This window comes from Anastrepha obliqua, chromosome 3, assembly GCF_027943255.1.
Source record: "Anastrepha obliqua isolate idAnaObli1 chromosome 3, idAnaObli1_1.0, whole genome shotgun sequence".
NCBI lineage: Eukaryota > Metazoa > Arthropoda > Insecta > Diptera > Tephritidae > Anastrepha > Anastrepha obliqua.
The window spans coordinates 27045306-27058932 of record NC_072894.1 but is presented as its reverse complement, the minus strand read 5'-3'; the positions used below and the strand labels follow the sequence as shown (position 1 = coordinate 27058932).

Genomic DNA, 13627 nt, shown 5'->3' with positions numbered 1-13627 from the left:
AGGCATTTCTAGATATCGACTATGAGATGCTGTACAATGAGTCATGGGGCGAACAAATGGCCGGCTCTACAGCCGTTGTTGTACTTATCAAGGATAACCATTTGTATTGTGCCAATGCTGGTGATTCTCGTGCGATTGCTTGCATCAATGGAGAGGTAGAGACTTTGTCTTTGGACCATAAGCCAAATAATGAGGCGGAGACAAAACGCATACATGAGGGTGGCGGCTATGTGGAGTTCAATCGTGTAAATGGCAATTTAGCGCTATCACGCGCACTGGGTGATTTCATATTCAAGCGAAATGCTAATAAGAAACCTGAGGAACAAATCGTAACTGGTGTGTATATATGTTTAGTTTAGTAGTGTTTTTTTTAATCTTTTTTATTTTTTTATATTTTATTTATTTGTTAATTATCTAAGAGCGCCAATACTTTTATTTTGCTCAGCAGGTGTAACAATTGTAACAGTTGGGAAGCAGTTAAATTGTGCAGTATTGAACAAAAACTTTGTATCCCAAAGAAATCCAAAGTTTTAATTTTTAGACCACTTGCAACTTGTTTAATCAGGGCTAAAAAGTGATTAGTAGATTAGTGAATAATAGTAAATAAAGGGTTTTCCAATCAGAGGTGTTATTTTGATATTGAAAAATGCTGTTTTTTAATATGAATGATCGGATGTTTATTTCATTATAAAGAGGAAGGTATGCCGTTAATAGTGAAAAAAAGACATCAGGCAAATGACCACCACGACCACGCTTACAGGACAATATCCTTTTCATAAAATTTTCCATAACCGAATTGCAAAGTGGCTGTCCTTTGTGCTCGATAGCCTCACGAATTCCATCTTTGAGGTCTTGAATCGACCCTGGGCTGTTGGCGTAGACCTTCTCTTTCACGTGGCCCCAAAGAAAAAAAGTCACAAGGTGTTAAATCACAAGATCTCGGTGGCCAATTGTGATTACCTCTTCGAGAGATAACACGGTCCGGAAACTTTTCCCGTAAAAGAGCAATGGTTTCGTTGCTCGTGTGGCACGTAGCGCCGTCTCGTTGAAAATAAACGTTGTCCAGATCAATATCGTCCAATTCCGGCCATAAAAAATCGTTAGTCATCTTTCGATAGCGCAAACTTATTCAAAATAACACCTGTTATTGGAAAAGCCTTTAGTTACACAACGTGAAGTTCAAAGCTTTTACAACATATTTCAGCCCATTCCAACAAAAAGGATGTGGAATGCACATTTACAGTTTAAGTATGTATACGTATTGGGCGGACGCTGTAGCCGAATGGGTTGGTGCGTGATTACCATTCAGGAGTGCGTAAGTTCGAATCTCCGTGGAAAATGATAGAAAAAGTTTTTTCTAATAGCGGTCGCCCCTCGGCAGGCAATGGCACACCTCCGAATGTATTTTTGCCTTGAAAAAGCTCCTCATAAAAGAATATCTGCTGTTCGGAGTTGGCTCAAAACTTTTGCTCCCTCCATTTGTGGAACAACATCAAGACGCACACCACAAATAGAAGGAGGCTCGCCCAAACACATTGGAGAAGTGTACGCGCAAATTATTTATTTTTTTTACATATTAGGATGCTTCTTATTCTTCAACTCTCGCAAAGTAGCCGCGTCAACTCGCCCTTCGCTCCTATAATCTAAATAAGTAACGCGTGATTTTTTTTAAGTTTTTTTGATTCAGTTTTTGGGGTCGCTACCACGGGACGTTAGTTTGAGAAAATAGTAATAAGATTTCCTACAAATTATCGTATCTGAGCACTTGAATTAGTTATATAAACCTGATAAATAATGTCATTGCAAACCTCACATGGTAGTAATTTTTTATTCCTTCTCTTGCAAACATTAGAACGCCCCGATGGGCTCAGTTCGGTCGCCCCTTGGCAAAGTCAAGTATGATAGATAACCAGGTTTGGCCTTTAGCTATGGTGAAAAACGAAATAGATGAGTCACATCGTCACACTCGTCGAATTAGTCGTTGTTCAGACGGCAACGAAGTAACATAAGTGAAGTAATTGTGTTGATTTTTTTTCGTATATAACTAACCCAAACCCAGTTTTTTTGTAAACACATCCCCAGTTACGTCAGCCAATCAGCTAATTCTGTCAAATTTATTGTTGTTGGCCACACCTTCTGAATTTTTTTCACCATAGGTCACACTCAAGGATTATAGATTACCAGGCTTGCTCGTTTGGTATGGTGAAAAAAATTTTTGTTTTTTTTTAGGGGATTTCACGTCACTTGGCCTGTGTTAAGCTAAATTTTGTGAAACACATCCCAAGTGACATCAGCATACCTGTCAAATACGCCCAGAGGCGAATAACGGTCTGCTACGTAAAACACCTTTAAAATTCTTTTCACCGTGGGTCGCACTTTCTAAATTTAAAGTAGTAATCTACACGTTCTGTTAAAGTGTGCACTTGAGTGTTGTTTTGTTGGGCTCTGCGTTTCACGACCCTGGCACAAAGAAATAACATGATTAGCATAGAGTACTTGTAATTTCTGAGAATAATACCCCTAAATATGACTTTAGTAATAATGCGAAAAAAATTCTTAAGGTTTTTTTTATGTCTTAGAATATAATAAAAGTGTTGTACATAGCATAAATTTAAAAAATACCAGTCTAACGGTTAGACGCGATAGAAGTGAAACCTTCCGTAAAACAAACTGAGAGAGAATAAGACGAAAGCAGCATTAGGAGCGGGATAATTATAGGTTCATTATAATATTGCTATAAAGTTCATATTTTATTTTCTTCATTTTATTATTATTCATCCTCAATGTTTTCAATTTCAACAAATGATACGAGTGGCTTATGATAGCTAAAATATGATACAAATGCTTTGGTTTCGATGTTGTCAACATATCTTTGAAATACCGCGTCAATGGTTGTTTTTGATCGTGTTGTCGATTCAGTGCGATTGTTACACATTTTTAAATTGAATGTTATATTGAGAACGTCAATTAAAGGAACCGCTGTGTCTAATGCAAAATTTACGTTAAAATCGCCACTTAAAATCATTGGAACTTTATTGTAATCTTTTCTAAGTATCCGCGATACTTCTGGTGTATACTTTATTAAATTTTCGTGAATGAATTCCGTGATGCTATTTATTGATTTTTTTTTCTGTCGATATTCACGACACTTTTCTGCATTATTTTTCGGCATAATTGCTGTAAATATTTAAAAATGAAAATATTTACGAATATAAAAATACACACGCGGTTGCTATTATGAGCGTCCCCAGCAAAACCTGCGTGACCGAAACTCTAACACAATTACATTTTTTTGAATGTTACAAACACATATGCACGCGGGTTTTGCTGGGGCGTGACCGAAACTCTAACACAATTACACATATGCACTCGTATTTGTTTGAAAATCGACTTTTTTTTTTGGTTCTCCGTCACCTTTGGAAAATGTGTAAACAGTAAGCAAACTTTATTCATATATTGTATTTTTCCTCATTTTTGCATCATCGGAAGCTCACATTGCTAGCCGCTCGGCTACCGCGCCATGCTTTCGGCGCTGGCCTAAAAGTTATTTAGTTCGTCGCTACGTTTATATCAACATATAATATAACGCTTCGTAGCCAAGAGTGTCGCTTTTTTCGTTTCACTTTTTCTCAAATCACTCCCAACGATTCTAAAGAAGTTTTCACTTCAATAAAATAACTGTATAAAAAAAATTTTTTTCTTGTGATTCGAACCAAGGATTTTGGATCGGAAGCTCACATTGCTAGCCGCTCGGCTATCGCGCCATGCTGTCGGCGCTGGCCTAAAAGTTATTTAGTTCGTCGCTACGTTTATATCAACATATAATATAACGCTTCGTAGCCAAGAGTGTCGCTGTTTTCGTTGCACTTTTTCTCAAATCACTCCCACCGATTCTAAAGAAGTTTTCACTTCAAAAAAAGAAAAGTTTAGGTCAAATACGAAGCATCCTAACCTATATAAAGTCTGTCTAATGGAAGCATGACCGGCAAACCTCGAACTTAGAGTTCCGTTATAAAAGAAAATTTAAAAGCTGCTAAATAGGCGTGTCATTCTCGCGTTGCGCAATTTGTTAGAAAGCCTACATTGTTTTTAGGAAATGGGTTACGCGCGGGAGAAGCGATTTGAAGCAATGTTCCTATCTACACACCCTATAGGCCCAAAAAAAGGTTACGCGTATCTGCAACAAAATATTTGAAGAAGTCGAAGACGTTAAAAACTTTGAAGACTTCGTCGGACTAGGTCTAAAAGCAAGATCAGAAAATTTGATTTGTTTTTGACAAAGCCAAGCTTATCGTCCGGGAAGCTAAAGCAGTTTTATGGAAAAGTTGTATTGTATGTAAAGACATGATTCGAAAATGTTTGCGTGCAAATTTCGGAGCACATTGAAAAGAAAACGCTACCCTCATTATTATACATTGAAAAAGAACTTGCATGGGCTAAGCAAATTCATAACAGAATTGAACAAACGCAACATTCACGGGTGAATCTTCCTTTTTACGCGAATAGTTACATACATACCTCCTGGTGTTCTGCTGATAATCGATAACTTCAGCGAACTCTTAAACATCCAGTTAAGGTTCCTATTTGGGGCTGCTTCTCCTAAAATGAATTTTGGCCGTTTATTTATTTATTTGTTTACCGTCAATTTGAATGCAATTTAGACGAATAAAATTTATTAAAAAGCATATTTTGAATAACTAGCTAACCTTAGATTTTACAAGAGGACAATCATGCCAAGCATCGAACCGAACGTGCATAGAGTGGAAGCAGCAAAATGGGATTGATATGTTGGATTGGCCTTCACAGTCGTCTGATGTCAGCTCTAACCAATATGGCCACCCAAACACTCTTTTTTTTCTTTAATTGGCGCGTACACCCTTTTTGGGGTGTACTTCCTATTTGTGGCGTGCGTCTTTATGTTGTTCCACAAATGAAGGGACCTACAGTTTCAAGCCGATTCCGAACGGCAGATATTTTTTTTATGAAAAGCTTCTTAATGGCAGAAACTTACTCGGAGGTTTGCCATTGCCTGTCGAGAAGCGAACGCTAGAAAAAACTTTTTCTTCATTTTGGTCTTTCACCGAGATGCGAACCTACGTTCTCTGCGAATTCCGAATGGTAGTCACGCACTAACTCATTCGGCCACGGCGGCCACCCAAACGCTCGTAAAAGAAAATTCGGTGATTTGGAGCCGATTACTTCCAAAACGTGGGTAGAAATTAACTCAAAGTATAACTCAAAGATGTGCAGCCATTATACGAGGAGTTAATGGTGGTGACTATACATTTTACAGAATATATTGCTGCGTATTATAAATATTATAGGCCCATACAATGCAGTTTGTTAGAATCGAATTGGTCAAATGGGGTCCAAGGTATGGCGGTCACGCGTCCATTAGACATTCTGCATACGAGTATATTGGCGTTTACATTCTTTGTTAAACCAGTGGCCTCGTTTTTTCTCCAATTAGTGGTGAGCGTCTTGAAATTACCATACAAATGGCGGGACCTGGAATTTTTTGTCGCCTCTGAAGGCCAAAATGAGAAACCTTTTCATATCAAAACTGCATTGCAATTGCCTGTAGTTGCGACTGTAATGATATACACCTTCTATTATTTGAAGTCTCATGCCCACAGTGAGATTCAAATCCCGAACCAACCGAATGATAGTCACGTACTTGACTTTAACAACTAGACTTTGACTTCCTTTGTATCGTACGAGAAGTAGCGACAGACTAACCATTACTGGTCATGGTACTGAGGCATAATTGAGGTTCTATGCCGTTAATGTAGATGTAAATGTAATAGAATTATCTCATCCTTTAGCACTTGAATTGTTGCTGGCTTATCGACGTACACCTTTTCTTTCAAATAACCCCAAAGAAAGAAGTCCAACGGTGTCAAATCACATGATCTTGGCGGCCAATTGACATCGCCGCGACGTGAGATTATTCGGCCATCAAATTTTTCACGCAAAAGAGCCATTGTTTCGTTAGCCGTGTGACAAGTGGCACCGTCCTGTTGAAACCACATATCGCCCACATTCATATCTTCCAATTCGAGCCATAAAAAGTTCGTTATCATCTCACGATAGCGAACACTGCCGCCGGCCCATAAACCGCACCAAACAGTCACTCTTTGTGGGTGCATTGGTTTTTCGGCAATCACTCTTGGATTAGCGGCAATTCTGCTTATTGACGAATCCACTGAGGTGAAAATGTGCCTCATCACTGAATATGGAGTGCACGATATGCATTTTGATTTGAACGCCTGATAAGCCTGAATAACTTTAACGCGTTGCTCGATTGTGTATCTTTCCATGGTTCAAATTGAGTTAGTCTGAAATTGAAGAATGAAGAATCAAATGAAATGCAGAAAAAACTTGACGTTTAGGTGTGGTTCACATTCAACATCGACCCACCCTTTATTTAATTGCAGTTCGCACTCGGATGTTAGAGTGCTAAGACGTTCTTCAATCGAAATAGTTCGGTGAAACCTTTATCACGTCGAAAAGGAAATTAAGTTTTGACTCCTCGATGCACTTTTAATACCGAACTTACATGTAAACTGCTTCTGTTTCTGTTTATCTGGATTATGTAATTTTGTCAGTGAAGTTTGGAAAGCTCCTTGTAAAAATTACACTTGATCTTAAAAACGGTATTCTGGTTCAAAATTGACAATGACGTAGATTGAAGTTATGCGCAGTACGTTGAAAATTTTTCTCTTCTCTCATAACTTTTCCAAAAGCCTTACAGCGAAAGCCTAATTGTACTAAGTTTTCCAATATGTATCCAATTCCAATATGTATCAAACTGATAACAATTTTTCGAAGTATGCCTCATACCTGGTATTTCACATTAATTTTAAGTAAATAAAATTTGCTTTCATTTGCATAGATTTTGCACTCACAGTTTTATTTCTGAGTACGCAATTTTTACTGTGCTTACATTACCTACCATACAAATGGCTTCGCACTTTGTACTAGTAAACACCAAGCCATCGTACCATACGAGTGCTCGTATGCTCATCATGCAGGAGCAAAGGCACTTAATTGCCTTTAAACAGAAAAACAATGTAAATTATACTGAATATATGTACAATACTTCCCCGGACTGTGTTTATTTGCGCATACCTGAATATCTGCTTTGTATTTCCAAATGTCCGTTTCATTGAATTCTGTGCGTTGTCTATCTGTCGGTCATCTGTAGCTGCACGCTACAATGGGTCATTTAACGCTTTAAAGTGGGCTCGCAAATAGCCAGCGAATTTTTTGTCTTAAACCGGTATGGTTTTTATATATTCATACATTCAAACATACAGTCATATATTAAACTTGTAGGACAATTATTTCTTGAATCAATAATGAGCATGGATGGTATAAAATCTCTATTCAAATACATACTCGTGTCTACACCTGCATTTTAAAAATGTGTTTTTATACAATAACTAATTGTCTTCACTATTTTCATCACCAAAGTCCAGTTTGTATTTCTAATATAATAAAACTATTGTTTGATTGCAACTTAACGTTCAGTCTAAAGCGTAAAGGTTTAAAACAAAGGAGAAATAAACTTCGTACCTTTCAGTAGACAGTAGACCATTGAATCGAAACCTACACTAAACGTGAGAGAGTAAAATAATAGAAGAGAGTTGTTCTTTAGCCCTTTTGCATCATTCCGCGAACAAAAACTCTCTTTTATCACAAATAACGAAGTAATTCGCAATAATTTATTGTTTTTGTTAAAGTTTGAGGAAAATAAATATTTTTGGTAATCCTGTAACATTCTTTTTCATTAGAACAAACATTGAAGGTCTTGCAGACGCAAGGTATTTTGAGTACATCGCGAATTTCGAGTGGCAGCAGCTCAACGACTGCCAATGGCAAACCTCCGGGTGCATTTATGCCACAAAAAACTACTCACAAAAACCGACGGCGGCCATTCGGAGTTGATCTAAAACTGTAGGACTCTTGCGGTTTCACAACAGCAAAATGCGACCATAAAATAAGGAAAAACTCACGCTAAGTAATTTCTAACATTTTGCGATAAAGACAAGCTTTGAAATCAACATTTTCTAAAACGTCTTTACGGGTGTGGACGAATTTATTTATTTATTTATTTTATTTTTAATAATCTACAGTACAAATTACCTGGCAAACTGGGCAAATCACCTGGCAAACTGAGCATCTGAATTCAATATTAAGTAACTGAATTTAATTTTTTTACCAAATTACACCTAGATAAAGCGAAATCAAGCAAGCTAGTATTATTAGTTAATGCGTTATAGTCTCTTAAGTGCGCGAGCAATGGGTGCTTTACTCGCAATTTTTGTCTTAAAGTTTCCACCATAAAAAAAAATTTTTGCGAAGACTTTTTGGTACAAAAAATATAAATAGAACTGGACAGTCGACGATGCCACTGAAAATAATGGAAAGTGGGAGGATTGTTTATTCTCTATTCTCGAGATTCCAGATTAATTAGCTTTAGCCGTGATTATAGAATGGAACAGGAGCCTCAAATCTTGTGAACTCAAAATTTGTCTACTTCAAGCTGCAATTAGTGGTGCCGTACCGTAGCCATAACCGTTACCATAGCAATCAGCTGTTCCGATTAAACATACAGGCATCATTGTAAACGATTATAGGTGCCGCAGCATAACGCCATAACCATAACCGTAGCCGTATGTATGTATCTATTAAATTTTAGGTTTTCCCCATAACTGTAAGCAGCTGTAAAATACTTTACATTTGTTTTGATATTTGCGCTAAAAATTTCAATATTAGAAATGAAGGGCCAAAAATTAATTGATTTAGTGGAATATTATCCGTGTTTTTATGGCAAAATGCAAATGTTGTTAGAATTAATGAGCTATCAATAGCAGCTGTTTATGGTTACGGCATGACTAATCGACAAATGCAATAATGCTGCGGCTGGGTTATAGTTACAGCTATGGCGTTGTGATTACGGCACCATTAATTGCAGCTTAAGAAATATTTTTTTGAACGCGTTCAATTCGATATATCGAAAGTCGGTCGTAAGGACACCACGAAAATATTAAATGAAAACAATTTTTAATATTCAAAGACAGACGCGTGGAAGATTGTTCTGGTCGAGTTGAAACTTCTGAGCATTCATTGAGTCCTTAACAAATGAGAAAATTTGTAAATCATCCGTGAAGAGCAAGAAATTCGAAAAATAAAAACATTTGCGCCAGTGTCATTGATAAAAAAGACAAAAATAAGTGCCCCCAAGATGCGCCCTTGGGGGCAACCTGAAGTAGCAACAAAGAGGCTCGTTAATACGCCCATCAACTCTTACCACGCACCGTCTGTCTGTCAAATATGACTTAAGCCCTTGAAGCCATTAAGGTGAAGTGAAAGCTCAAACAAATTCTTTACTAGAATCTCGTGTGACACTTTGTCAAATGCCTTAGAGAAGTCCGTGTAAATCCAATCAACTTGGAGTCCTTTGGAAAACATATGTCATAGAATTCACTAAACAGAGGTAATACTACCCTTTAAGGCTTTAAGAAACTGTAACAATTAAATTTTGCGCCACGTGCTTATGTATCTTTAAGAATTCACAATGCATAGTTTGACTGCCCACGCAAATTGAAAAATTGTATCAAGCCCTGTCAGATTAAGGTGCTGCTAAATTTTGCTAATTACATATATTTATGTGTAAATATTAGTTAGGGGAAAAAGAAGTCCATTATTGTTGCATAAAATTTTTGCGCAAATGGTTTAAATCCGTTTTATGGTCGATCTTTAGCTCTTGGGCGATGCTACGACTACTAACATGCCGGGAAACTTCGATTAATTCTGTGATTTTATCGACATTTTCGAAAGTTTTTTTAACATCAACAATGCTTGAACGGAAATGAAACCAAAATTACACTTAAGGGATCCCGTTGGTCTAGAACTCGAAAATTTAGGGTATTTTCAGGAATTTTTTTTTACAATAAAAAAATGAAAAATGATATTTAAATTTTTTAGGCTTTTTATTTCACTTCTTTTGCAAACAAAATTGAAAAAAAAATGTATTTTTAAATTATAAATAATTTTAAAAATGGTGCTGAAAAATTGAACCTGGCCGGTGTAGTCCATTTTGGCTCTTCTATTTATCTGAAACACCAAAAATCAAAAAAATTATTAATCAGTATGACTGCAGCAATGTCCCGTACTAGAATAAAAAAAATTGGTAAAATGGCGCAGTTTTGAATGTGACACTCTAAAAATCCTTTTTTTTCAGTTTTTCAATAAAAAATAAAATAAAACGAAATAATTAAAATAATAATGTGATTCCAGTACGGGTGATAGCCATTGATTTTGTGAACAACATATTAAAATTTCAGACGATTCGGTTGAATAGTTTTTTTTTTTTTTTGTTTTTTGACAACGCCAGACCGAAAAAAGTCGTTTCGAGATAAATGAGTTTGAAGTTTAGGAGCGCGCGGACTGCTCTCTACCTAGTTAATGGGCTGTAGAAGCTATAATATTTGGAATTTGCGTATGAAAATTTCACTGCCTCTTCTTACGATACTGTACTTTCAAAATATCGAAAAAACAAAAACTCGATTTTTTGAAATTTCTAGACCACCGGGGGTCCCCTTAATCAATTGTTACAGTATTGGCACCATTCACGATTTCAGCAGGCCTGACTTGCATTTTTTTCTTTATCAAAAAAAACTGTGAAATGTACCGATTTTTTCTTTGTTGATTTCCATTGCTAACACCCTGAACAAACAAAGAATAGCAAAAGATTTTTTAGTGTGTCACCTTGACAACGAGCATAAATTTTAAATTTTTAAATCGATACTTTACGAGATATCGATCACTACAACCATCTAGCGAGAAAATAATAAATTTATTTTCCCCATACTAATACTTCCCAAAAACAAATTTAAAAAAATTACCATTGAAATGATATTGCTATCCCACTGTATGATCTGACATTAGCGCCCACGCGAAACCATTTCAAGCCCACCAACCAAATGTGAACTGCGGTGAAAAAAATGTGATCATTTAATTTATAAAGTGAAGGCAATTGCTTTCATCATCGCAACGTGTTGATCTATATTTATAACTAAATACGTATCTACATACAAAAATACGCACTTTGGCCCCTTTTCGCTCCAACGGCTTTCGTTTGATTATTTTCCGATGTGTATTTGCATTCTATTGGACTACAAAGGCGGGCGCGTACACTTCATAAAAATGCTTCCTATATATAAATATGTATGTGTAATTTCTTTTGTTTATGTTTTATTGTTCATAAGATTTTCCTATTAATTTTAAATGAATTTTCTTATATTTATGTATTTTTCTGATTCTTCTTTCCATTCATCTTCATGCTTACCTCATTCTACTCAACCGCCGCTACTCATTCATTGCTTTAGCCTATCCCGATGTGGAGGCACGTGAAATAACATCCGATTGGGAATTCATTGTGTTGGCATGCGACGGCATTTGGGACGTAATGAGCAACAAAGAAGTCATCGACTTTTGTCGAAAACGTATCGGCATGGGCATGTATCCGGAAGAGATTTGCGAAGAATTGATGAATCACTGTCTCGCACCCGATTGCCAAATGGGCGGCCTGGGTGGCGACAATATGACTGTTGTGCTTGTCTGTTTACTACAGAATAAACCATATGAAGAACTGATAGCACGCTGCGCTAAAAATACCAACGTCAATAGCGGCAGTGGCAACATAACCACGTCATCATCCACGGATGAGGATCTCGATCTAAAATAACAAAACTTCATCTTCAAATTATTCAACGCTGGCAGAGCATCAGCAAAAACAGTAACGACAACAACACCAACAATGGGAAGCAATTTGATGTTAGTAGACAATGTAATGACTATTATTCGCAATAAGAAAACTAATGTTAATAACACGAGGAAAACTCCCAACCAACTGAGAATTGCGACAAGCATCATTGAGAGCACCAATTATATTTTTTGTAAAATCTACAGGTTGCGTTACTTAATAATTGTGTTCCTTGTGTTTATGACCTATGCATATCTATATTTTTGTATTTGAAAAATTTCCGCTTTTGCCAGTTGCAACACCACACACAGCACCGCCACATCGTCGGACAGTTAAATTTCAAAAATATGACCTCTATTAAATGAAAATATGATATCAAGTCCTGTAAAATGTTTAAACAGATTTAAGTATTTCACGAAAACTTGCACTGTAGACAAATACACATACACGTAGTCACACATACACACACACAGTAACACACGAAACATTTGAAATAGCTAATGCAACAAATAATGAATAACTTTTTTGTTTAGCCTACATTTAGAAAATTGAACGGAAAAATCTTGAAAAATTTTTGTTTTAATAATTAATTATATTGTAAAATTATACCTAAATTTAATGTTTGTGCGTAAGAGGTAGTCAACATTATTAACGATGTAATCCTGAACTAAAAGTATATATTTACAACTACGCTGGCGTTCTGGCAGTAGTTACCTAACTGTATGGTTCAAATAAGATATTATTTCGTTACAATTTTTATTTTGAAACACTTATAAATTAATTTATGTGTCAGGTCGAGATGGGACTGAGATGAAATAAAAATTTAGTTATATACTTTGAAAAAACAACAAAGAAAAAAACAATTTTTTATTTTAAATTTCTATATGGGCGCGCGATGCTCCAACTAGCATTTAAGCAAATAATTAAAGAAACGGGCTTACTGTGAGCTTAGTGCCATAAATTATAAAATGAATTAAGAAACTCCTCGTCACTTTGTTTTTGTTTTGCATTATAAGTGGACGTTCAAAATAAACAAGACTGAGCTAAAATAAAAACGACAGGAGCTTTGTTCTGATAACTTCGAGTTCATTTATTTTGAAAATTCCCTCTGGTCTCGATACACTGTTTTGCGCATTCTAAAAGCTTTTCGAAAGAGTGTTTCCGGTGATTGACCGGAATGTCCTTCAGAATGTCGGCACAAGCCCTTCAGATGACCTCTACGGACGCAAAACGTTTTCCTTTCATGGTCAAATGCAATTTTCCGAATAGGTAGAAGTCACAGGGAGCCATATCAGTGATTGATGCTTAAGGGGTTAGGGGTAGTCAGAGGCCCGAAAAAATGATGATTTTCACGAATTTTTTTTTGCTACTTAATTAATTTATTTAACAAAAATAAAAACATAGCATGAAAACATCATGTTTTAACTTGACTTCACCAAAATTTAAAAAAAAAAAATTAATAATTGCAAAAGTTATCGCTGTTTGTGTGAAGCCCGTTTCTCCAGAAGTCCCTTGCGGTGAACATCACAAGTCCTTGCAGATTCATATAAAACCAATCGGACAAGAAAAATTAGTTTTATTAATAGATAATCTTGTGCCTGATCGAAGCTTTTTTTTTTCAAAATGAACAAAATGGCGGCCTCAGAAAATTTTTTCCAGATTTTAGAAAAAAAAACCAACAGTTAATTGTTAAAAAAAAATCGAAAAGCTGTATAAATTTTATTGAAATCTACGTAGCGGTTTTTAAGTTACAGTGTTCACCAGTTTGAAAAACATAGTTTTGAGAAAAACGCATTTAAAGTTTTGCTATCGGCTCCGGAGCGGCCGAGCGCCCTTTGTTAATTGTTGAATAAC

The 13627-nt window shown here is 36.2% G+C and overlaps 1 protein-coding gene across 3 annotated transcripts in view; it reads left to right on the top strand.

Annotated features, from left to right (window-relative positions):
- Positions 1-12636, top strand: part of LOC129240965 (probable protein phosphatase 2C T23F11.1) — a 44922-nt gene extending 32286 nt beyond the window's left edge. For all 3 annotated transcript variants that reach the window (XM_054877047.1, XM_054877048.1, XM_054877049.1), the window contains exons 3-4: positions 3-336; positions 11397-12636. In XM_054877047.1, the coding sequence (XP_054733022.1) occupies positions 3-336; positions 11397-11755 (693 nt within the window). In that variant the 3' untranslated portion in view covers positions 11756-12636. The remainder of the gene's footprint in view (positions 1-2; positions 337-11396) is intronic.
- The last annotated feature ends 991 nt before the right edge of the window (positions 12637-13627 follow it).